The sequence below is a fragment of the Dipteris shenzhenensis genome, chromosome 3 (assembly GCF_047967505.1).
Source record: "Dipteris shenzhenensis isolate YYH24624 ecotype China chromosome 3, Dip_SZ_1.0, whole genome shotgun sequence".
NCBI lineage: Eukaryota > Viridiplantae > Streptophyta > Polypodiopsida > Gleicheniales > Dipteridaceae > Dipteris > Dipteris shenzhenensis.
This window is the reverse complement of record NC_141598.1, coordinates 37,557,889-37,584,911: the sequence shown is the minus strand read 5'-3', so window position 1 is coordinate 37,584,911 and position 27,023 is coordinate 37,557,889. Positions and strand designations below refer to the sequence as shown.

The following is a 27,023-nucleotide window of genomic DNA, read 5'->3' as shown; positions in this document are numbered from 1 at the left end:
TCCATCGCCATAGCCATACCTCCCAAGCTCCCCCCTCCCCATCGCCATCGCCATCTCCATGACAGACCCCCACGCCCCCCTCTCTCGTGCCTTCTCCCTCCTCGCCTTATCCTCCACCTTCTCCCTCCCTCACGATACCATCCTCGAGCTTCACCACTCTTTCGGTAGCTTGGACTGTTCCGGGAACCGCAGCTCCAGTAGCAGCAACGGCGCAAGCTTGGAATCGGATGCCGCTCTCTGGGAGGATCTCGCTACCCGCGGAGTTCCCCTGGGATCCGTGGTGCAGGGCATCACAGCCGCGATGGAGCGCGGTGGAAAGGTTGGCCTGGTGGCCGCCGATGTGTACCTGGGGATGATGCTCGCACCGGGTTGCCCTCTCTACAGCCTCTTCAGCGAGGTCGCGTTCAATGCCTTGGTGCGCTGCATTCGCACCTCCTGTAGACCGTTGCTGGCTCCTGATCAATCGGGTTCAGCAGCAGCAGCTGAAAGGCCTCGGAAAGGCAAGGGAAGCAAGACACGGCGCAAACGAGCAGCAGGGAAGCAATCTGAGGTCCAAGAAGATGACGATTTTGGTGCTGAAAGCTTATTTCCAGGCTCCGCAGAAACGCAAACAGGAGCAACGGCAGACGCACCCAGCCTTCATGACATCTTCCAGCTCTTGGCAAGATTGCAGATTACTCTGCGCGTGCTCCATCTCAAGGAGCACGAGGAAAGCCTGAGGACTCTGCTGGAACTTTTGGTCGAATTACCGCATCTTGTGAGCGAAATGCAGAGCGAAGAGGACGCAGCAGCAGACTCAAGGCCCTCAAGGGTGCGCAGAACGGGTCTCAAAACCTCTCCCTCTTTTCTTTCTGTTTACAATCTATCTTTCGATCTGATGAAGACGGTTCTCGAGCCTAGCCATGGTAACCCGACGAATACAGCAATCAATCTCTTCAAATTGCTTGCTCCCAGCATCCTTCTCACCCGCGCAGGAGGCAGCTCTTATCAAAGGGGTCAGATTCGAGAGCAGGCTTTGCATTTTGTCACTGTGCAGATGAAGAGCCTCAGAAATTCCAGTTTGCGATCAACGATAGTGGCGCTTCCGCGCTATATTGCTATGAAGGCTCCAGAGAAGACGGAACCAAGAGGGCAGGCAGTGGAAGCAGTCATGGCCATGGTAAAGGCTCTGGCACTTGAGGATCAGAGGAAGTACGCGCACTTTGTGGCGAAGCTCTCTCGGGGGAAGCCTCGACATCGCTTGTTTGCGGTCGATCTTGCGGTTGCTTTGCTGGGAGCTATTCCGAATCCGTTGGGACTGGACAAGGATGCGGAGCAAGGTGAGGAAGAACAGAATATACAACTTCAAGACGATCCCATGAATTTGTTCGGGCATGATGCAACAGATGGTGCAGAACGATCTGCAAATGAAGCAATGCAGGATGAAGATGAAGGAAAGGCAGCTGAAGATCCACAGAGACGCCGTCCGCCAGGACAGAATGACAACTCCGGGCCATCGCCAAGCATTTCAGGGACCAAAGTCTTTTGGGGAACAGCATGCTTGGAAGCTCTCTTGCATCGATGCTCGGACAAAGTGCCTACAATCAGAGCTCGCGCTCTTACAAATCTCGCTCAAGCTCTCGAGTTCCTATCTTCCGATATCAGAAACCGTGCTGTTCTTCAAAGCTTGCTTGGATTTGGGACTATGCCATCGGCGGCAGGCAGCAAAGAACAGGAATTTTCCATTCGCAAGGTAGCCATGCTCAATGCCTGGCAAACTCCTGGTCGTGGGAGTCCGGATCTTGGGGGATTAACTCCTTCCCCCGAGCCTAGTGCAGTCGGGCCTGGTGCCTCGCCTCTCAGCCCAGGTGCTGGTCACGGAGATCTGGGATCCTTGCTGAGAAGACGATGTCTTGACGACAAAGTTGCGGTGCGTAAATCTACGCTGTTTCTAATGATGAAATCGGCTTCCTTGTTAGGAAGGCCACCTGATGAGGCCATGCTGGAAGCCATGGGTAGTGCATGCGCTGATCCTATGGTCAGCATACGTAAAACAGCACTTGGCGCATTGTCTGAGGTGAGATTCTCACTCCCTCCCTGCGTATGGACACTTGCAATAAACAAAATTCTCTCCTCCTGTCAACTCCAAAGAAAGTTTTGAATAGTAATAATTATCAAGAGAGAGAAAACGACAGTTAAATTCTAAGTTTGGATGATTGGATCCTTTTATATTAACTTGGAATTCTAATTTTCTTGTGGCAGTACAGATGATGCGGAAGTTTCCTGCTGATCCAAAAGTCGTGACTGAATGGTTGCAATCGGCATTGCCTCTAGTTATGGATAATGAGTCCAGCATTCAGGAAGAATGTCTGAATCTGTTTGAAGAATTAATATTGGATAAGATAGCTTCTGTTGCTGCTTCAAGACTCCCACGTTGTATGCCAAGTTCTTCTGGCACAAAGTTCATAGAAGATATACTTGTAAAGCAGCATGCAGAACAAGAGTTGGAAAGACTGATGCCCCCGGGAATATTGGTTCTCTTGAGAGGGATGGATGATGGCGGTGCTATATCTTCTTGTGTTAAGCGTGTCTGTACGTCTTTGGGAAAGAAAAAACGACTTAGGGCTGGCATAGCGTTGGCTCTGCAGAACATTATCACTGCCTCAAGAGCTCTGTGGTGTTCTCGCAAGGGACCGAGCTTATCCCCACAGGACTGGACGGCACCCTTGGGTTCTTGGTTGCTTCTTGCAGAAGTTTCAGCATTTGTACCCAAGGCTGTAGGCTGGGAATTCTTACGGAATCATTGGCAGCTCCTTGAAAAGCAAGAAAATGTTCCTCCCAGAGGTAGTCCACCAAGGACAGATAACATTAAGATCGCACGATCTGCTGCATGGGCTTCAGATAGAGTCCACCTTCTGCAAACCATTTCGAACGTCGCTGTTGAGTTACCTGCAGATGCAGCTGCCAACCTTGCAGCCGAGCTGCTGGAACGCTTGGAGGGCTTTGATATGGATCCCATTGAGGTAGAACCATGTTAGGCTTAAGTATGTATTATGACCGCAACTGCTATATGATCTTTGAGAGTGGCCACTGTTGTTTGCCTTGATGGTAGGAGACATGAAGAAAATATGAATCAAAAGGAAACTGCAAGAAGCCTCTAAAGTGTTTCTAAACATCTTAAGGAAATATTTAACCGTGACAAGTTTTAGAAAAAACAGTCATGTATTCAAACCTTATTACATGCATCCTAGTTCTGAGATTAATTACATTTTGTGAGTTTCATAAACGGACAACCAGCTATGCTGACATGAATGATTTATACAAATGTTCCTCTTGGATGATTGCTAGTCAAGGTTGCCATCAAATAGAATCCCTATGACATTGAGAACAAGAGATCAATGGTTCAAACTTCTTAACTCCAGTGTACAGGTGTAGGCTATACAGAACTCGAACCCTCATTAAAATGTATGAAGTTAGGGACACTCCCTTGGCAGAAACAATTTCCTGATTCTTGTCATATACTAGTTACTCATGCCATGGACGTGGGCTACTATAAGGCAACTTTGGTTGCCATTTGACTGTTGCATTTGAGGCCTGCAGGAAGCCTATTTATAGGCAAGTGTGAAGGCTGATGAGGGCTAGATCTTGGTTCGGCTGAGCTTGGATCTAGGCAGATCTAGTCACTCAGTGTAAGCAGACCCGAGGTCGGCGGCCTTATTTGGTCAGCCCTACTGCTTCCGGCTGGATGGTTTGGGAAGGTCACTTGTCACCCCAGGCCCATATATGGGGGTCTTGTGGCCATTTCTCTCATCCCACTAAAGCCTCATACAAAGTCATGCATGGGAAGAGTTGTCCAGCCACTAGCCCTTCAGTGCCAGCTGGATTGGGTGAGGTCCCTTGCCACCAAGGCCTATACATGGGGTCTTGTGGCCATTTCCCTCAAGCCTCATCCAAATGCATGCAGAAGAAGAGTTGTCCAGCCACTAGGCATTCGGTTCTCTCTCAGTTTATCAGCCTCTCTTGGCTGAAGTAGTTCCCAGCACCTTGCTGGACAGTGGATGGCAGACCAAGAATTTTCTTTATTGGTGGTCTAAGGCTCATCTTCATCTTCTTCTACCACAAGATTCACGTGCTCCTTTGCTTGTTCTTTGGCCATCTTTTTAAAACATCTATTTTGAACATAACCAAGTTTGTTGCAGAAGTCACATTTGAACGATTTCCCACTTTTTTTTGTTTATTTTTGGAGAAGAATATCTTCTTAGTCTCAAGTATACCTTTAGGTTGCTCTCAAGGCTAAGATTGATGAGGATGATCAGATGATCAAATTGCAGTTATGAGAAATGGGCTAACCATGACATGGTAGCAATTCTCATTGATGAGGAATGTGCTTAAGTGTTCACTGAGAGTATCAATCTCCTTCATTTAAAAGACTTTTGCTTGAGAAAAACTTTTGAGTTATTGATTTTATCACCAAACAGATTCTCAAGCTTCGCCCAAACTTCATTTTGTTAGAAATGAGGAGGAAATGAATCACTCAATCCTCCACCCAAGATCTCTCCAACTCTTACACACTCAACTCAGATAGATGATCACAGATGCAACAAACACACACTCAGAAATAACAGCAAGTATGGACGGAGAGAGAGAGTATATTCATCCACCGGATGGTGGGCAGAAAATGGCTCCAAGGGAGCAATACAAATCACAGCAGGGTGCTGGAGAAAACTGATGAACTCTGTCTCACAAAACTGTCCCAGATCTGAGTGCTGAACACTGCCTTGGAGAAGGGCTTTCTGTAATGCACTGGATGCAGAAGTGGGCCTTTTATAGGCTCTGCCCAGGCCCCTTCAAATGACTGACCAGCAGGGTCGGTTACCATGTCTGGTGGCCGACCATAGGGCCCCATAAACCGACCCGGGTTGGCCTTGGTTGGTGGCCCTGGTTGGGCCGACTTGGCCAGCCACAGGCCCCTATATGAGGGTGCCTTGGGCGGCCAGTCTGTGCTGCTGCAGGCGCCTCCATGTGAGGCCTAGAGCCCCCTCATACCTGCTGTTGCAGGCTGCGACCAGCCCGTGTGCTGGTCGCCTATCTTTGCCATGCGCTCCTCCCTCTGATGCCGGCCTGGGTCTCTCCCCAGCCCTCCTACCTCTCAGTGCCCCTTGTCCTCTCAAATCGGGGGCTCACAGGTGGGCACAGTGAGATTCTAACACTCCCCCTCAATGTCACAACTGTGGGCCAATCCCCATACATCTGATGAGGTGCTCCATTTGTTCTCGAGGGAGTGCCTTCGTGAAGAGGTCGAACAAGTTGTCGGCGGTCAGGCAGTACATGAGCTCGATCACGTCGTCGATGATCAGCTCTCGAACAAAGTGGTAGTGAACTTCGATGTGCTTGGTCCGAGCATGGAACACTGGATTCTTGGCAATGGCTATGCAACTCTGATTGTCGCACATCAGCACTGTTGTGTCTTCCTGACTTACGTCCATGTCCTCTAGAATCCACCTCAACCATAGTGTCTCACAAGCTGCTATACATGCGGCTCTGTACTCTGCCTCGATAGATGAAAGGGCCACTTTGTGGGTTGCTTCTTACTCAGCCATACCCTGTTGTTGATCTTTTGGTGTCAACATCACCCGCCCAATCACTGTCACAGAACCTACCTAGTTCGATGCCTTTGGTGTAGGTGATCCCGTAGGTGCAAGTACCCTTTAGATACCTCAGAACCCGTAAACCTGCATCCCAATGACTCTTCATGGGAGAAGCAGAGAACTGGCAGAATAGCCCAACTGCATAACAAATATCAGGTCGAGTATTGGTAAGGTAATGCAAGCTTTCTACCAATCGTCGGTACAAAGGAGCATCGACCGGCTGAGATGTGTCGTGAACACTTAGCTTGAGTCCCTGACCTCCATGGGAGTTATTGCTGTTAAGCAATCCTCCATCTGGAATCTCTTCAGAAGTTCTTTGTAGTATTTCTCCTATGAAATGAAGATCCTGTCTTTGGCTTGCTTTACTTCTATCCCAAGGAAGTAGTGTAATAACCTAAGGTCAATCATCTCAAACTCAGTCATGAGTAGCTCCTTGACTTGGGAAATCTTCTTGACATGGTCACCTGTCAAGATAAGATCATCAACATAGAGGATGAGTACCAATATCAACCCCTTCTCAATGAACAAGTAGAGTTTTGCCTCAGAAGGGCTCCGACTTAGCCCTATCTTCTGAAAGAATACATCTATCCTTTGGTACCAAGCTATGGGAGCCTGTTTTAGCCCGTATAAGGCCTTCTTCAACCTGCAGACTTTTAATGGGGACCCTCGATCTTGAAAGCCTTGTGGCTGCTCCACGTACACCTCCTCCTCCAGGGTTCCATTAAGAAATGCAGACTTCACATCCATTTGAAAAATAGGCCAATGGAATTGGGCAGCAAGGGCAATCACTGTCTGGATAGTAACCATGCGAGCTGTGGGAGCAAAAGTTTCATCAAAATCCATGCCTTCAGTCTGAGCAAAACCTTTGACCACTAATCTTGCTTTGTACTTATCCAAGTTGCCGTCCGATTTGAATTTAAGTTTGTATACCCACTTAGTGCCGATGACTTTTTGTCACAGGGGCTTGGCTACTAAGTCCCAGGTATTGTTCTTCAGGATAGCATCCATCTCTGCCTGCATGGCAGCCTGCCATTCTGGATTGTCCTTCGCCTCCTCGAAGGACCTTGGCTCTTCAAGATGAGCCACCAACGCAAAATTCACGGATGGGGTCTGCTTAAGACGTTGGGACCGACGCAATCCGAAACTGCTACTCTCAGGTATATCGGTGACCCGAGAGTCTTCCAATGTTTTTAGGTACCATTGGGGCAACTTCTTCTGCTTCGCAATGGGAGGAGGAACTAGAACTGCTTCTCGAGCATCGTGCTCTTCCTCAGTACCTTGTGAAACATCAGCTTCCGATTTCTCCACCTCTTGGATGGTCAACCTCGGACAGGGTGGATTCGGGGATTGAACAATCTCCTCCTCCTCAACTTGAGGCTCCTCTTGGGGTTCAGATTCCTTTTCCTTGAAGATGACATCCCGATTGATAAGGATCTGCTTCTTTACTAGGTCGAAGAGTCGATAGGCCTTGGATTCTTCGCTATACCCAACAAAGATACATTTTTTGCTCCGGGAATCAAGCTTGGTCCTCTCTTCCTTGTGCACATGCACCCATGCGCGGGAATCAAGCTTGGTCCTCTCTTCCTTGTGCACATGCACCCATGCGTTAGAACCAAAAATGCGAAGATGAGTGATAGAGGGCTTCTTACCATAAAATGCCTCATATGGAGTCTTGTCCTTGACGGCCTTCGTCTTGGTCCGGTTGAGGATGTGTACTGTTGTATTGATAGCTTCACTCCAATAGGCTTTAGAAAGGTTTCTTACTCGTAACATAGCAAGCCCTGTCTCCGTAGTGGTTCTGTGCTTCCTCTCGGCTACCCTGTTCTGTTGAGATGTACGTGCAGTGGTGAGTTGTCGCTTGATCCCATGCTTGCGACAAAATGTGTTGAACTCATTGGAGGTGAATTCTCCCCCCCTGTCTGTCTCCTTTTTAACTTTGGCCTTCCAGTCCTTGAATTTCTCGAAAGCCTGTGACTTTTTAACAAGCAATACACCTAGGTCATTCTACTGAAATCATCCACAAAGAGAAGTGAGTACTTGGCAACCTACCATCTCTCTGCCTCTCTCCTAGAGCATCCTCAGTTTTGCAGAAGCCCTTGGAGCACGTTGCTGCTGCGATGTTGTAGACATTGGGCCACAAATGTCGGCATGAACCAACTCAAGTGGTTTGCTGGCCCGAAACGAGGCCTCTTGTGGGAACTTGTCCTTGTGTTGCTTGCCTTCTAGACAAGCCCTACAGACACCATCATTGCCTCTAATGGGTGGAAGTCCATCCACCATCTTCGACTTTGACATTTCAGCCAAGGTTCCATAGCTGATGTGACCGAAGCGCTCATGCCAAAGTTTGGACTTTACGTTGTCTCCATGAACCAACATTGCACTGAGGCGGTATAGTCCGTTTTCTTTGACTCCTTGGGCCACCATCTGTCCATTTGCTTTGGATGTCACGATGACCTTGCCGTCCTCAAAGAGAACTGACATGTTGTTCTTGTCTATTTGCTTTGGATGTCACGGTGACCTTGCCGTCCTCAAAGAGAACTGACATGTTGTTCTTGTCCATCTGACTTACAGACAGTAAGTTCTTGTGAAGGTTAGGTACATAAAGTACTCCAGAGATCTTTGGAATCCGGGTGTGTACTTTCCATGGTTTTGAACCCAGTCTTTCTGTTGAACATGTGCTTTGAGGCTCCGTTGTCAACATACCAACCCTCTTTGCCTTCACTGATTGCATACGTTGAACAATGTTCACTAATTAAAAACAACTGTCCTGTTGTCACATTGGCAGAATCATTCTTAGGTTCTTCTTTGATCTTGGCTTCTCTCTTCCGCTTCTAATCCGCCTTCTTCTTTTGGCATTCTTTGGCGGAGTGGCCAAGCTTTTCACAGTAAAAGCACTTCATTTTCTTCTTTCGTTCTGTGTCCTCTTTTTCTTGAATTCCTTTGACTTGCCTTTTCCAAGCTTGTCTTTGGCCACTAATGCCTTTTCATCGGTTTGCGTAAAGAGTTTCTCTCGAGCCTCTTCTTGAAGCAGTAGTGGGCCAAGCTCCTCAAAGGTGAGTGGCTTAGTTCGTTGACCCGTAGTGACTGTAGTCACAAAACTTTTGAAACTCCGTGGCAATTTGTGGAGTGTGAGCATCGCCAATTGACTCGAGTCCACCTTCTGACCAACCGCTGCGAGCTGGTCCCGCATGACTTTCACCTTTGTTAGATGGTCATGCATAGTATCACCCTCGTTCATATCAAGATTATAAAGTTGATGCTAAAGAGTAATGATACGGGCTATATTGTCGGTTTCATACAGCTCCTTCAGTATGGCCCACGCCTCTAGAGATGTCTCTGCCAACTGGATATGAGGGATCACACCATCTGTTGTCGTGCCGATTAGCATTGCTAAGGCTTGAGCATCCCTCTCCTCCCATTCACTGAGTTCATCCGCATCTGCTTCAAATAGAACATCACCTCTTTTGTCCACAATGTCCTCCGGCTTCACCTCGGTCCCAATCACTATCTTCCACAGCTTTCGTGCCACCAGATGGCTTCAGATCTTGACTTTCCAGATTGGATAGTTCGTCCCATCGAGCTTTCCAGCTTCACCAAAGTTGGGAATGAATGAAGAAGGAAGATGACTGGAGGAGGAGGAAGGACGAGCAGTGGGTGTAGAGGCTTCTGAATGCTGATCCATCTCGGTGAATAGCAAACTGAAAAAAAAAAACTGAAGCAAAAAGATGTACTGACTTCCCGTGCTAGCTTGAGCTGAAAACGGAATCGCCTTTCTGCCAAGGGACTCCTTCCTTGAAAGAGTGCTTTGATGAAGAAGAGTTGAGAGCCTAGTGCTCTGATACCATGTTAGAAATGAGGAGGAAATGAATGACTCAATCCTCCACCCAAGATCTCTCCAACTCTTACACACTCAACTCAGATAGATGATCACAGATGCAACAAACACACTCAGAAATAACAGCAAGTATAGACGGATAGAGAGAGTATATTCATCCACCGGATGGTGGGCAGAAAATGGCTCCAAGGGAGCAATACAAATCACAGCAGGGTGCTGGAGAAAACTGATGAACTCTCTCTCACAAAACTGTCCCAGATCTGAGTGCTGAACACTGCCTTGGAGAAGGGCTTTCTGTAATGCACTGGATGCTGGGCTGAATGCAGAAGTGGGCCTTTTATAGGCTTTGCCCAGGCCCCTTCAAATGACCGACCAGCAGGGTCGGTTACCATGTCTGGTGGCCGACCATAGGGCCCCATAAACCGACCAGGGTTGGCCTTGGTCGGTGGCCCTGGTTGGGCCGACTTGGCCAGCCACAGGCCCCTATATAAGGGTGCCCTGGGCGGCCAGTCTGTGCTGCTGCAGGCGCCTCCATGTGAGGCCTAGAGCCCCCTCATACCTGCTGTTGCAGGCTGTGACCAGCCCGTGTGCTGGATCCCTATCTTTGCATGCGCTCCTCCCTCTGATGCCGGCTTGGGTCTCTCCCCAGCCCTCCTACATCTCACTGCCCCTTGTCCCCTCAAATCGGGGGCTGTCAGGTGGGCACAGTGAGATTCTAACACATTTGCTATCTTATCAACATCCACATGATGGATTAGATTATCACTAAATCTGAGGCCAATGATTGCCATGGCTTTGTCATTTTGATTCTCCTAAAAAAGTATGTTTTGGGCATCAGCTTTTGGCTTTTCTTCTTTCCTGTTGACAACATTCCAGATTCCTTCTCGCTCGCATCAAGAGAAGACAAAGCTTGGTTTCCCATGAAGGAAAAATTTTCCCATTGAAAAAGGGCAGAGTTTGTAAGCCTCCATAAGTACCTATATAGGAGAAGGTCTTACCAACTGAAATCCAGTGGCAGTGTCTAGCCCCTTACAAGCACTTACTAGTCAGTGAGAGAATCCAAATTTCCGTCACCATAAAGATGCATGTTGGAGCTTAAGAACTTGGACTACCCATGCATTATCATAATAGAAGGGCCTTGGCTTGGTTTTCTTGTACTTTTTTTTAAATTTGAAGAGAGGGCTTTGGCCTATTTGACTCACAAGAGCTTGGCATTGCTCTAAAACTGAAAACAGGGATAGATACAGCTCATAGGGAGAAAAGACAGGCCAAAATATGAACCTTGTGAGCTTGTATAAGCTTCTACTCAGTTTATAGCATGAGTACACTGTGGCATTCACAGCTCACATAGTAAAAACAAGACGAAAGTACTTCAAGTAGGAGCTGATTTGGCTTATAGATGTAAAACTGAAGTAAAGTGCAGCTTGTAGACTCAACGTTTGGTGCAGAAAAGTCTTCCAAACAGCAAATGCCAGCTTGTGGAAGGTGGGTGACAAGATTTACAGCAGATATGAGTTCAGGACAGCAAAGGGAAGAGCAGCAGGATGTAGACGACTTCATTTTCAGCAAAGGAGAATGCAGCAGCAGAAAGGCGACTACAGGTTGAGGGAGCTAGGCGAGAATATGTGCTGCCTACGGGCCGAGGGTGCTAGGCGACTATAAGAAGCTGTAGATCAGGAAAACGTGATAAGATGGCTCTGATGCCATGCTAAATGAAATGAAGTTGCACGTGGCTGTCCATTTGACATCACGGCTTAGATGACTCCAATCGCTCACACACTTGGTGGTCGCACACAAACACATATAGCCACACAAACAAGCACACATGAAAGCTCCGACTCCCCAACAAACCAAACACACTTGTCCACGGTGTTGATTGCTTGGGGAAATACTTCCTGCTTTCCTTCATTCCCTCATGATTGGAACGCGAGGAATGTGTCCCAATCGTTCAAGATGGCCCCTTGTGACCATACCCCTAATCTGTCATTCTGCCCAACATGATCTATACAAGCACTATGTCAAATGCTTGTGTCTAAATCTACGTACCAACAAGAAAGAGGTTGCCTATCCTTGAGCACCCCCATTACAAGAATCATGGTAACTAAATGGTCGATGGTCATTGCTTAGGCAAGGTACCTACTTGTAATGTGGTTGGCACCTTTTATTTAATATTGCTTCAAAACTATCCTAGATAATTTGGCCAGCAAGCTACTTATCCTAGTTATGTCACAGTTTTCTGTTTTCCTTTAATTGGTCTCGGAATTATTCTATTAACATTGGAATTGTTCTCTTAGCATTCACTTTTAAAGAAGTGAGAGTTGCAGGATGAGAGAGGAAGGGCAAGAGTAAAGTTAAGTGAGCAAGATGAGGAGACAGTAGGAGATACGTTGAGTCAAGGGAGGCTATTCAACCAATGGATACCTTGATCCACGGGCTTTAGATCTTGCACAATGCCATTGCTCTGAAAGTGTATAAGGTGCTTGCAAGCCAAGCCTTATAGAACCACTTACGCCTTTCAGCTTTCTTCTTGGAATCCACACCTCGTTGGACCTAGATGGTCCGTAAGGTGTAAATAATATCATGCCAAATCTGCTTCAGCTACCTGCTGCTCATAATCAGCGTCCAAAATTCAGCTCTCTGGAGTCGTAAATCCCTGCCGTACAGTCCCGCCATAAGTCCGTACAATTCCGTATAGGTGTACGGACTTGTACGGCCTTTCCCGCCCTGTTCAGGCTGCTGCTGTTGCTGATTCCCTGCTCCTGGGTCGCTGTTGTACCGGGTTTAGCTCACGGGCTGCTTTTAGATGCTGGTTCTGAGAGCTATCTCTTCCCCCTTTCTCTCCTTTTTGTTTCTTGGGTCTTGTGCACTCTTTCCATCGCCAGAACCTCTCTTTTTTCTCTGATTTATAGTGCATCTTGGAACTTTTCCTGGTTTTTTATCTTTTCTTTCTCCACAACTTGTATTTTCTTCTCTCTAAATCCCTAAATATCTCTTCCTTCTTCTCCTTGCAAATACACTATTTCCTTCTCCTTTGTGGGCTGTTTTTAGGGACAGTTTTTTCTCTTTATCACTTTACAGGTACCCCCTTTTTGGGTTCCATCTTCTTCAAAAGACATGGCTGAATATTCTTATGAAAAAACTTTTCAAAAGGATCGATCGGTTCAATGCAAAAAGCAAAAGCAGGTTGAGGGTCAGCATGACCCCGTGCATGATTTTGTTGAAGCACAACTGGTTTATGATGTCATGCATGAAGGATTTATAGACACAAGGAAAGAGTGGAAAGACTCTGTTCCATCGCTTGGTCTCATGGTTGAAGTGGATGAAATTGTGAATCCAATTAGAGAATATGCCAAAAATGCAGTTATTTTATTTTTCCTAGGTTGGATGCCACCTATTGCAGAGGTAGGCAACTGGTTGACCCGCACACTGGTTGGCTCATTTGTTCGTAAGGTACATTATGCAGCTAGAGGCTTTTTTGAGGTCATTATGGTAGATGAGATTCACAAGCAAATGCTTTTGGAACATTCGTCACTTTTTTTTTGGTAGCAAATGGTGCACGTTCTGAAAGTATGCAAGGAGCTTTTCTATCTTGATATAGCCAATTGATAACTTGTTGCATTTTTGTGCCAAATCCCAAGGCTTGCATCGTTTATGAAATAAAGTCCCACTGAACAGCATCAAATATCAACTTGCAATAGCAAAACATCTTACTGTATATATTTGGCATATTCTATTCCAACATAGCTATTAGCAATGTTATCTGTGATATGCCTACGAGAAACAAAACCATATTGCGCAAGATGCAACCCATCATGCAAATAGCCTTTTATTCGATCAACAATCATTTTGGTAGTAAATTTGTAAATGACTGGCATAAGCATGATAGGTCTCCAATCAATCAAAGATTCACAGATTTGCTTTTTTGGAAGGAGTTTAACAAGACCTCTCTTCCATGTGTCTGGCATTCTCTGATTTTGATAAGCAGAATTCACCATATGCAACAAAGCATGCTTCAAAAGAGGCCAATATTCTAAAAAAAATTTAACTGTAAGATCATCCCATCCTGGAGATTTCCATCTACCACAGGATTTGATTACATCTGATAATTCCCTTTTAGTAAAAGGTTCCTTCAATTCCAAAGCTTGAGTAGTGGAGATAATGAGAGAAACATGCTGTAAAAGTAAATTTCTTGCAGACAAAACTTGCTGCGAGGGAGAATCTGCATAACCAAACTGCTGAGAGAAATGATGTACACAGACAGAAGCAAGCTGTGACCGTGATGTCCATGAACCGTCAGGCATAAGCAACTTGCAAATGTTTATTTTTAATCTCTTCTCATGCAAGCTTTTAAAAAATTGTTTGGAAGAACAGCCTTTATCTGTGAAAGCTCTTTGTCTTGCTCTGGTCTCCCATTTAGCAAGTTTCTTGTGATCATTGATTTGGAGACAATATTTAGCCTGGCATAGTATTGTTTGCTCATACAAGGACAAAGGACGAAAGTGACTGAGTTCAGTGACGTCTTGGCAAGTCAATTTAGCCTAAGCAACAGTTTCCCTCAGAGTCTTTATGTAAGACTTGCCATAATCTCTAATTATAACTTGCATTTTGGAAACAAAAGAATCCCATGCATTATTAATATCAAAGTGACTTTGAGAAGACAGAGATTGATAGGCTTCAATGACCATTGCCTTGAAAGCAAGATGCTGCAAATAGCTATTGTTCACAATCAGATGTCGCATTTGAGGCAGTCTATCATCTGGTATATCATGAAAAGATAGCCTCAACCATAACGGTGCATAATCTGAATGCGCAAAGGCATAGTCAATCCACATTTTGCACGTAAAATCATCATTTTATTGCGGAGCTACACTATACCAGCGATCCAGACGTGCCTGATAAGAAGAAAGAGCATTATGTTGAAAAGTGTATCCAAGTGACAAAGGCTGCAATTCCTTCCAGAGATCCACCAAATCAAGATGAATCAGTAATTGAGACCATGCATGCCTTTCAGAGGTTAACATATGAGTATTTCTTGATGTATTGTCACCCTGTTGTGGAGCATTATTGAAATCCCTACATATAAAGGCATGATATCTCCATGGATATCGTTGCATGGCATCTCAGATTGTACTTCTATCCCGAGAAGATTGAGGTGCATATACAGAAGCAAATTCAAACACCTCGCCTTGAATGATGCATTAAAGAATAATCCATTTGCCTTGATTGTCATTTAAAGCAATAACTGGTTGAAGCCCATGCTTAATCAGAATGACTACACTTGAGAAAGAGTGCTCCTCAGCATAAAAGATATCATAGCCGTAGTAATAAACTGCCTTTCCTGCATAGACATGTTGATTGTGTTCTTGTAATGCCACTATATCAGGCTGAAATTGATTGATATACAACCACACAGATTTTCATTTCCTACTGTCACACATCCCCTGAACATTTAAGGTAAGGCATTTGATATGAGCAAGCATATTTACAGATATTTATAAGAAAAAAACAATTTTGTACAGCAGCAACCTTCAGGATATCAATCTTGCATTTCTACCTCAGGGTCAAGGCCTCTTCTCTGGGAAGAAACATCCGCCTGAGGAGTGGATAGCAATGCAGCAACCTCTTCAGAAAAGAGAATTCTGCTAGCTGTCACTGCAACCCATGTGATTCCAATTCCTGAGTTGATCTGTGCAGAGTTTCCACTAGAAGATGCACCATTCCAAGTGCGAGGGGATGGAGGTCGTCGGACAGAAATAACTTTTCTTGGACTTTGACATCCATCAATTGGAGTTTTTGGTCCTTTTGTTGAGGGTTGAATAGCAGGAAAAAGCAGTCCCATTTGAAACCGCTGGGGCTTTGCCTTTATCATGATTCACCGAAAACTGTCTATTATCTTTATTTTTATTCCCAATAGAGGCAAGAGCATCCTTATTTGGCATCTGAGCAGGCAAAGTAGCGGGAGGCGTTTTATGCTGACTCATTAGACACTGCGAAGCCATGTGCTCAAATTTTGTACATTCAAAGCAAGCCCCTGCAAATAGTTCCCATTTCAATTTATAAAATGCACTTCCCATGTCAACATTGTTCACCGTGACTGAATAAGACTCTGGTGTGGGATTATCAGTATCCCAGAGAATGCAAAATCAATTAGAGTTGCCATTAGGGCGCAGTGGGTAAATCACTTTGCCTAAAGTCGCTGCAATTTTAGGCAAGAGTGAAGCCATGCATTGCGGGAAGTCTACAACTTCATCTTTCAAAGGTATTGCTTCTGTGGTGGATGTACTTCAGGATGATAGTACTCTTTTATCTTTTTCTGCGATTGTTAGCAAGTATGATTTGGGAGCTCATTATCGTCCTTTATGGCACAAAATTTCAAAAATGCTTCAACCTTTCTTACCAGTACCTCGTTTGGAACCTCAGGATAGGCTTGAGGATTTGACTCTTCATTCTTCCTCTTCTTCAACCTGTCCTTTAAAGCTGTCACATATCACAATGTCTTCTTTGTATAAAGTGTTGTTACCTCCGTCTTGGGTTTTTGACAGAGCCAATTCTGTTTGGCATATGGATTGTCCATCGAAAGCGACTACGTCTCCTTTGGCATTATAAAGTCCCTCTTCGGCAACAACTTTTTCTCTGGCGAGTACTACTTGGCATTTTTCCATCTGGGCAATTACTTGTGCATAGATACATTGCCCAAGCTGTTTGCCACAGATGTCTACATCCTGTTGAATCTGTGCCTCATATTTTCTGGCACTGTCCACATACTTGTGATTTCCTTGCTCTCATTCGTTAGGGGTTTCGAGTGAGATTTCCTACTGTTACTTTTGGTAGTTCTTTTGGTTATTTGGTTTTCATCCCGCTAGACAGGGTTTTGATTTATTTTTTGTTTGAGTACGCTATTGGGCACTTTGGACTCTATGGATGGACAGAAATCATAGAGTCTTTGGTGATCCTACTTTTTCATCTTTAGTTTTTTTCAAACGATCTCTGCGGGAATGGTTTTGTGATTGCTTTCAGACTCATTTGATTGATCATGATGTATATATGGCTTATATTGAGATTTTCGGTTGAGTAGTAGTTACTCCGCTTTTGGAGTAATTATGAATGTAATTATTTCACAGCAATAAAACATTTCTTCTCACAAAAAAAAAAGTGTGTGTTTGGGGGACCTTTTTGATAGAGAAAATGTGTCCTAACAGTGTGAACCCACTACAACCCCCACCCCTCCTATGTGTGAATGTACCCTTAAATCCCTTAACTCATAAAGAGAAGAACCCCTATCCTCCCTAATGGAAGTTGGATCGGAATAAGATTTTAAGGGGGTGATATACCCATTTGGTGTTCCCAATTACGATGTTGAGATGTTCGATTTCCTTAAGTTAAGCAGCCTAAAGTGAGTGTACGGGTTTACAGCAAACAACAAGGAAGAATGGCCCATTCCATTGATACAAACCAAGCGGGACTCGGATAAGTATCATCAACTCTATAACATTTGACTTTTGTTGTGAACTACAATAAGTCATTTTCTCTCTTTTATTAGTAGTAAAAGGAAAGAAGGGAAGGGGAAGAACGATATAATAATGAATTTGCTCCATTTCATCCATTGTCGGAAGCAGAGAGAGAAAGAACACCATCGTGTCCTTGAAGAGGATCCATTTGGTGAGACTTATATAAATCTTGATAATGATAACCCATGAATAAACTTACTTGTGTCTTTCTTACAAGATTCTCTTGATAGAGAGTTCTCCTTTGAAAATGAGAGAAAAATGAATCCACCCAAGAGCAAGGTAAGCATTTGCACCTCGCTCGAAATTTTGCACACATGGATGATTAACCAAATGCGAGAGAAGAGAGGCAGAGTCTTCCATTGATAAGCATGTTTCTTAGCTGAGCAATATGATTGAGAAATGCATAATGACAAAACTATGGACTAAGAGAGTTTTAATTTTGGCGATGAAGACTTGAGTATTCCTTCGAAAAGAGTCAAGTTTCAAATTGATTTTCCTAAATAATAAAATCCTTGATTGGATTCGACATTTTGAGTTGTATTTTGCATATCAAGACATGACTGATCAAGAGAAGCTTGCTCTTGATACATTGCATCTACAAAAGGATGCTTTAATATGGTGGCCTTAACTACAACCGAGAAGAGAGACTATCCTTGAATGGGCTAAGTTTATGGAGCAACCGAAAGCCACTTCCATGCCACCAAGGCATGAAGGGAACTTAACATTCCGTTGTGCGAAAGTTTTTGGAAATTTGACAATGAGAGGAGCAATGCTGAATTTGCAGCTAGGTTTTTGAACTCTCTTTAGAGTTACTTGGAAAGAGTGAGCAAGATAGAAGAAAGAAATATTTAGCAGCTTGAAACCCGAAAGTAAGATATGAGGTTGAAATGTTGAACCCAACTAGTCTTAGAGACATCACTAAACTAGCTAAAATAGTTGAAAGAAAGTTGAATCCTCACAAATCCTTCAATAAGGAAAAGGGGATGTTCGTCTATAAAAACGTAAAATAGCGAATCATGCCTTGGATGGGCACCATTTCCTTCCATGACAGATGAAGAAAGAAAGAGGTTGATTAAGGAAGGCAAATGTTTTTGATGTAAGGAACGTAAGCCATGGTATGTATGACATAAATGTTCTATTCTTTTGGCTACAATTGCCAAAATAAATTCAGTCAAAAGAAAAGCTAAGGCATCTAAGCAAGAGGGTGAGGCATCTACCCCCTCATCCCGGAAGTCTACTATGACTATCAAACCAATAGTTAATGCTGTCCATTCAGCCAACCCCTTTTGGACCTCATGACCTTTTCAAGGTGTATGGGTTTGCGAATGTATAGAGAATAGGTATATTGCTTATAGGATGAATAGGAAAGAAATGGTAGAGTTAGAATTATAGATTCGTGATCTATAGAAGAAAAGACTAACTCGTCTAAGAACTTCTCCGTTTGAACATCATCCATGGCCAATCTTACCCACTTCAAAATAACACATTCAGACGAGAAGATCGTTTTGTTACTGACCAGTTTGTTGAGAATATGTTACATGTTTTTGAGCAGGTTATTAAGAAGAGATTTTAATTGCATTGTATTTAGATTACCAATTAAGTAGCACATGAACAATGCCTTCCGTGTGAGCACGTAGAGATATTGACCACTTATGAAGAGATATTAAAGAGATCTCATGATGATACTTAGCTTTTTTGGATATTTAGCATCAAGAGGAACCGCGATTCGAAGATGAGATTGTGTACCATCAAGAGAAGAGTACTCGTGGAAAAAAAAAGCGATACATGCACAATGGATGCTAGAAGAGTTCTTTATAGATTTTCCACAGATACTTGCAGATCATAAAGAGACGATGCAAATGCAAACGTACTAAGAGAAAGTGTACGCAAGAGAAAGAGGCAAGAGATATTTAACAAGAGGCAAGAGATATTTCCGATTAGATGTGACATTTCTAAAGAGGACCTTTGCTCATCCAAGTAGGAGGGAGTGCCATGACATGATAAATGACTATTTTGTAATTAATTGACATTAACATTATTACGTTACGCACCAATCCGATGGTGCAACACGTTGTATTGATGATGGACATTGGCCGATATTGTTATGGTGGTGGGTATGCACACCCATGTGTCTAGGTCCTAGGGATAATAGGAAAGGGAAGGGTCCATTAGATTACATTAAATGGTAGGTGCAGGGGTCATAAGCTAAGCGTAGGTCTAAATGGGAAGATGGATCTTGAGTGATCTCAAGGCACATTAATAAAGGGTTGTCCCCATTCATTGTAATCTCACGTTTCATTCTCTCTACCACCTCCCATGCATTCACAGTTCTCTCTCACCTTCTTTCACCTTGCATATAGGTGAAACACAAACAAGCACACCCTCCCATTGGATGGCCTAACCATCGCCGAAATCTTGCATGCATTGCATCCATTGGCATTCTGCATGCACTGTACACTATCTCAGAACATAGACAGGCCTAAAGCCTTGCCCAAACTAGTGGATTCGAAAAAATGATCTGCTGTTTCCAAAGGTTTCTCTGACCCCTCCTGATCATGTTGTGTGTAACCGTGTACTGGTTAGTTGCTGTGTTCTTTCTAGCTTCTTTCTTACCTTAGGTTGATGCTTTGTATGATTTGTTTTCTGTCGATGGTTGAAATGTTTCTCGTAGGTTGGAGCTCATGTAAGGGCTCTGCATACTCTCTGCATTCGAAAAGCAGCCTCTGCAGAAGAAGGGGATAACCTTGTCAGAACTTGGGTTGAAGAGCTCCTTGAGCATGTTGGTAGGATTTTGGACAGCTATGTCTCCATGTGCAGTGGATCTGATCAACCCCAAGCTGAAAACTCTTTTGAGACTCCTAAGCCTGGCAGAAGTCGAAGGAAAGGGACTGTAGGGAGTTCTCAGCAAAAAGAAAAAACTTTTGCATCAACGTCAAGAGTTACTGACCCATCGTGCCAGATTATTACTGCTGTTTTTACAGCTGGTGCTCTTGTGCTGATTTGCCCTGTGGCAAAAGTTGGTAGACTGGTGACATTGTTGCAAGCTTTGCTCAATTCGGCTAACAGCAAACCAAAGGACGAAGGGACCGATTCTGTAATAAAAGAAGACATTGCACGTGGGGTTCATGCACAGGCATGGGTCACCTTAGGCAAGATGTGCTTGGCGAATCATGAGCTTGCCAAGAGTTGCATCCCTCTTTTCCTTCAGGTAATCTACTTGCTCCTTTCCCCATCATCAACAGGCAATAAAGTAAATAAATGGAAAGCAAAGTTAATTTATACTTCATTTAAAGACATCCTATGCTCTTTAACCTTTGCCTGTGTTAATACTACTAGTTCTCTGTGTGTGTGTGTGAAAGAGAGAGAGCGAGAGAGAGAGAGAGAGAGAGACACACACACACACACACACACACACACACACACACACACACACACACACACACACAAATTTTTTTTTTTTTAAATAGTGAAAACTCTGAATGCTTTATATTACAAGATAGCTATCCAGAAAAAAACTGGCAAGCTGAAATATTACATCAAGCGAAAATGTCCATGTAGGGGACACACACACACACACACACACACACACACACACACACACACACACACACATTTTTTGGTAATACTTATATTACTGCGTGGGAAACCTCAAGAAGAGGGAAAAACCCACCACACAAAACACACACACAAAGCTTGCTTGCATCATCAATGCAAATGCGTGTGTGTGTATGTACACTTTACACACTGATATACACCAAACGTCCTGATTGCATTGTTCTTCTAATTATGAGTGACAAACCACATTGAACCCAGGCAGATTTATTGCACTTTTCAACAGTCATAGTTAAAACTGTGCATAGATCACTCCTTTACCAGGAAAAAAAGTAAGTGATCAACTGATTCACCTAGGCATGCTTGTCCTGATCTAAAAAATGATCAGTTATATCTAAATGAGCAGGTCTGAAGAAGGCAGTTCTTAGCACAAAGCAGGTTTGTCAACCTGCTTCTCAAAGGTGAATATATTTGGGAAAAAGGCACTAAATATGTTTGAGAAAAAGGCAGGTTTTCCATCTGCTTTTCTTGCAGTATAAAGTTATACATGTTCAAGTGTGAGGAGGTTTATCTCCATCTATGCACAAACTTTATCCTTCTCTAGACTGCAAGTGTTAAGGCTTGATTGTGCAAAACAAGAGAAGAAAAAGATAACCATCATGAATTCCATTCACGTTGAAGCAGTAACTGTACTAGCATATATAAACTTTTTACTCTTTGTCTTCACGTGCATGCTTGTGTGCATGCTTCTGTGTGTGTGTGTGTCTTTCGCATTAGAACAAGAATTTACAGTAGGCTGACTCACAAGCAGTGAGATATTTTACTTCCCTCTAGAGTAAATTTACATTTACGCACTCTTCTGTGGGATTGTGTGTCGATACAATGTGTACTCGTGAGGCGTATTTATGTATCCTAGGAGTAGAAAAAGATGATTCAGATTGCCCTTGTAATAGTTCCCGAAGTTTACCAAATGATTGAATGGGTGGGTATGCTCTCTACATCATCACCTGGACTGGAAATGAACAAAAATCACATTTCTCAGTGTAGCATTTTTAGTATCTTCAAATTTGAATTTTGTGCACTTGAAGTTCTCAAACATACCAAATTGATCATGGAGTTTATGTACCCTATGGCATATAAACTTTGTAAGGGCAATTCTTGCAAGCCTACATTATCAATATGGGAGTCGTATATCCAAATCAACCTGTCTTTTAACAACTGAATACAAGAAAATGGATTGTCCTTTATCATTTGATCTTAACCGTCACTCATAAGTACGATGAACTACGTATAGAATATGACGTCTTCACTCTTCTCTCCCTCTCTTCCTTTACATACATACATACATACATATGTATGGTCCTTATAGACATTGTGAGTGTGCTTCCTTCAATTCCATTGCACAAAAGTACTACTATGACATCCCTATGCCTTCACCAATTGTGCGTGCAGACCAACGCATGAACATATACTCACACATGCACAAATATCCACACCACAAACAAGTATTTATAGATACAATAGTCTTCATACTAACGCTTTGACAATACAAGGTGAAAGGAATATTTATCCTACATAAATCTTGATGAAGGCTAATCCTTGAGAAGGCTGATAAAAAATTGTTTATGCATCCAAGTTGCTGCTGCTTGTGAATATTTTTGTGTGTGTAGACATGGTTTGTTTTTTGCATGACAAAGTACCGCTAGCCAGCCGTTATTTAGATCGTCTCTCCCTCTCTAATTTAACTATTCACAAAAAAATGTATCATGCATATGTGTTCAAATCCTTCACACAAGCGGAAAACCTCAGAGTTATTCAGGTTCAATTTCTAGTACTAATATTCCAAGGCTCTAAGGTGGTGGGTGGGGATTCTCTTGGTTACAGTTGTATTGGTTGCATTTATGAAGGAACTTCTTTTGATTTGAGATAAGAATTGCCTGCATTTGGTGATGGTTTTGAGTAATGGGTCCAGGAGCTTGAGAGAACTGATTCTGCACCAGTCCGAAATAATATTATGGTTGCTATGACCGATTTCTGTGTTCGATACACATCGCTCGTTGATGGGTAAGCTTCAAGATTTTATGACTTTTCACTGCTGTCCTTATCCTCATTCTATATTCATCAGGCCAGGTGTAGAATAGTCAACTAGCCAATAACTAAGGCTTCAGTCCTGTGCAGGTACATTCACAAGCTGACCAAGTCCTTACGTGATCCCTGTGAACTTGTAAGAAGGCAGGGCTTTGTGCTTTTAGCACAATTGCTGCAGGTGAGAGCTTAAACCTAGGCTTTCATTCCATAAGTGTTGTTACTCATGTATTTGGAAGATGTGCGGACCGGTTGGCCTGCTCTCAATGGGGTCTAATGGTGGATTAAAAAATTGCAGCGAGACTATTTGAAATGGCGGGGCACTCTTTTCCATCGCTTCCTGCTGGCATTGGTAGATGAGTCAGATAAGATATGCCACATGGCAGAATTTTTGTTCGGAACCATACTAAAGAGTAATCATCATCTATCACCTTGATTTTGAATTATGACTCATGAATCTTTTTCTTTTCTTAACTACCTACTCCTCTGCAGCCAAAGCACCATTGCTGGCCTATAACAGCTTTGTTGAGGCCATTTTTGTGCTCAATGATTGCCATGCACATGCTGGTCATAGTGAGATGCTTCAGACGCCTGAAAGTGAACGTGATCTTTTTGCTTTGAGGTAAGTAACACTTTGCTAGACATGCCCGTAGATATGGGAAGCAGATTTCATATAGAAACACTGCAGCATCTAAACACTGTATCTAATGCACTTCCCTGCCGTATTATTTATGCACCTAAGTGATGTCTTGAAGGCATCCTATTATGTATGTATTTAATGCTGCAGAGGGAATGCTGAGACGGTTGCTGGGAAGCGAATGCGCATCTATGGATGTCTACTTAAGCAAATGGCTCCTGAACATATTTTAGCCACTTCAGCAAAGCTTTGTGCTGACATCCTGGCTGCAGCAGCTGATGGGTTGCTTGATCTCAAGGATCCAACTGCACAATGTGTTTTAGAGGTGTGTGAATTTTCCATGTTTTACAGGTATGCTTATGTCTCATGTTCATCCACACGTTGCTACATATGTTTAATTGGCTAAGGTCTAAACTCTGCCTTTGATACAGGATACTCTGAAAATTTTAGCGTCCAAGGAAATGCGCCTGGGAGGAAATCGAGGGGGTGCGGTTGCTGATAATCTTGATATGGAGGAGGAAGGGGCTGCTACTTTTGCTGCGGTCAGAGGACGAGTGGTTACTCAATTGGCCAAAAGGAATCTTGTTCAAAACGCCATACCTATATTTATAGAGTTAAAAAGGTAAGTCTAGCAGTTTCCAAAATCTTTAAGAATATTTCAGGGCCTAGATAAAGAGCACGATGAACAATACTGTTGCTGTAATGTGGCTTATGCAGGTTGCTAGAAAGCAGGAATAGCCCATTGACAGGCATGTTCATGGAGTGCATGCGGATGATGCTGAAGGAGTACAAAAACGAGATCGAAGAATTACTAGTAGCCGATAAGCAGCTGCAGAAGGAGATTATGTACGACATGCAGAAGCATGAAGCTGCCAAAGCTAAAGCAAAGGTGGTGGCTGCAGCAGCAGTGGTGGTGTCACCGGGATCTGGCTTGCGGCAAAGAACTAACCAAGTTGAAACGTCCAATTCAGCTGAGCCACCAAAGAAGACGCCTGTTACAGAGAAAGGGAAGGAAAGGAGAAGAAGGTATGCTGATGGCAAAGAGAATATAGCCATGCAAGGGAGAGATCCCACTAATGGATCGGGTGTTGATGTTCCAAATAAATCTTCGCTAGCACCTAGCAAGGGGAAAGCTATCTTATCTCCAGGTATGGTCGAGTCTCCTCGTGTGAGGTGGCTGGATCAGACAAGGCGGCTTCAAGGCAAAGCTGCAAGCACCTCCCGAACACCAGGTCCATTTGTTGCAACGCCTCAGGTTTATGGTCGGAACCAACAACCGGGCACGTCTGATGACTCTGCTGTTAGAGTTGCTGAGGGAAGACTTGTGGTCTCTTCACAAGAGCAGAATGTGGCATCTGCCCTGGCAGATGTTGTGGCTGCAGCTACTGCTGCAGCTGTGCTGGACGAGGTTGCAAGAGGAACCTCCACTCCTCTCCAGGCGATGTCTCTGCCCAAGTTGCAGGCCACTGTGCCCAATACAGCGAGGAAAGCCAGCTTCCAGTTGGAAGACAGAAATGTTGGTTTGTCTGAAGCAGAAGCAATGGCCAATTTAGAATCAGTGAGAAGGCGGCAGTCTTTCAGCTCAATCGATGTGCCTGCTGGTGGCCAGAGTGTATCATAGTCTTTAAGGATCTTTGGGTGATGACTTGAAGTCCACCATACATGACCACTATCCCTTGCCTTTCACGGAACATGTTCTAGAAAGAGTAGCAGGATAGGAAGCTTATAGCTTCCTAGATGGATTCTAGGGATACAATCAGGTATCCATCGCCCTGTAGGATCAACATAAAACTGCCTTCACAACCAAGTGGGGTGTGTATGCAGCCAATGTTGAAGGTGGCTGGCTAGACTGGTTCATTGTTACCACGTGGCCTTCCTCTTGAAGACTAAGTCTCTAACCCCCAAAAGTTGTGCTAAAGTTTCCAACACGTAAGTCACTACTTCACGTAGCTATTACAGAGGTACTTGCAATGTGTTAGCAGAAATTAGAAGACAAGCTAGCAGCAGAAGCAGCAAGGCTGATCTTTTTGCGAGCTCATCGAACTCTGTAATGCTAAGGCGCTCTTTGTCATATTGCAAAATACGATTGTGAGAGATGTTCAAACTTCCACATTGCACGGTACGCTATGAGATGGTTGGTTTCAGCCTTAAGGTCCAGGCCTTGCAAATATTCGGGTTATCCAATGATGGTCGATTTTAGCCTTAAGGTCCGGCCTTGTAAATATTGGGGTATCCAATTATATAAATGCCAAACTGAAATCTCGCATTTTGACTAAGGTAATTACTTATAAGCGGTTTTCCTCACCATGATTACTTATCTAACGACTAAGGTAATCAAGCTCATAAAAATAAGGACTAATTAGTTATGTAAAAGAGGACTTTTGTGTAATAGAATTGTAAGTGTTTACGATAAGGGAATGAGAATGCTTGAAGTAGTGGACGAAGTTCATGGAATTCATCATATCAAAGGTAGAAGTCTATTGGTAACCATTTAAAGACTTCACATTGATAATCATACATAAGAATTAAGAACAAATGTATTCCAAGAAATAATTGATCTCAAGCACATCATGTTCGATTGCTTCTTGATGAATTGACTCGATGACATTCTTTTTGTTTCCAAGCATATGCACTTTGTCTTCTCAATATAAAGTTTTCCTTCATTAGACTATCCTATTTAAGAGCATTGTCACATTTCCCACACTCCACAATTGCCATCTTTAATTGTATGTTAATAAACAAAGAATCACATTTAGGTTGTGTTGACTAGTCATGTACAATGAGAACATGACATTTATATAGAAATATGAATGCATTTAGTACAATTGTATGCATTAAATATAATGTGCATGCTTCTCTCTCTCTCTCTCTCTCTCTCTCCCTCCCTCTCCAATTGGGCACAAGACATTCGAAAATGTACTCACCTTTGAGGATGGTAATATATCATCCTCTCTCTCTCTCTCTCTCTCTCTCTCTCTCTCTCTCTCTCTCTCTGTCTGTGTGTGCCCTCTTAGCTCGCCTCCACCATATAAGAGAGCTCTTGCAAAGGGACCCAACCACAAGACTACTAGAGAGTCACATGTTAGAGAGTTGCATGAACTCTAGTATCCTCAAGTTCCTTTCACTATCTTCCTCTCAGATGGACCTATCTCCTTTAGTGCCATGTGTCACACAGGAGACCTTACCACAAGAGCCCTCACTTGGGCTCCTTTTGCACCTTCTCAATATTGCCTAGGCCTAAGTGTGACCCTAAACTCAAGCCCTCTAGGCCTCGCTAATGCAAGTGCTGTCGAGTCCTTTGGTTTCCTGCCTTGCCATAACCAAACCATGGGCATTTTGCGATTATGGTTGACGTAACATTTCCTTTCCCTTAAGAATGGTTTACATCCTTTAAAATAAAATTGGGAAACCTCCTCCGAAGATTGCTTACCCTTTTCCATGTTGAATCTCTTTAGATCTATCTTTCCATTTTACCATACATTCTTATCATATTGTAAGTCATGTTCTCTTTTCTTGTCAATCTTTTATTTTTTTGCTTCATGTGGTAGCAGGTTCAATGAGTTGAACTAGGACTTCATTTCCAATGAGATTATCAACATCTCTCGTAGCTTGCTTTTTAGCCTACTAACATGAAAACTTGGATGTACTCTACATCCCTCTGGTCCTATCTTTAGGGATTCTGAAGATTTAGGTACTCAGAGATAGACTTTCTCATTTTCTCTAAATTCAAATCTTCTACGATGGTGGTTTGCATAACTTCTTGCTCTATCTTGAGCTCT

The 27,023-nt window shown here is 43.6% G+C and overlaps 1 protein-coding gene across 2 annotated transcripts; it reads left to right on the top strand.

Annotated features, from left to right (window-relative positions):
• On the top strand, positions 1 to 25,449 carry LOC147903740 (binding protein). Of its 2 annotated transcripts, XM_087372576.1 has the most exons (10): positions 1 to 2,056; positions 2,247 to 3,002; positions 19,642 to 20,178; positions 22,495 to 22,586; positions 22,701 to 22,788; positions 22,906 to 23,020; positions 23,100 to 23,229; positions 23,395 to 23,569; positions 23,676 to 23,866; positions 23,962 to 25,449. In XM_087372576.1, exons 1-10 carry the CDS (start codon positions 59 to 61, stop codon positions 24,863 to 24,865), a joined length of 4,986 nt encoding a protein of 1,661 aa, XP_087228702.1. In that variant the 5' UTR covers positions 1 to 58; the 3' UTR covers positions 24,866 to 25,449. The 2 variants fall into 2 exon arrangements, with proteins under 2 accessions (XP_087228702.1, XP_087228701.1); XM_087372575.1 differs by lacking the exon at positions 19,642 to 20,178.
• Positions 25,450 to 27,023: the final 1,574 nt, after the last annotated feature.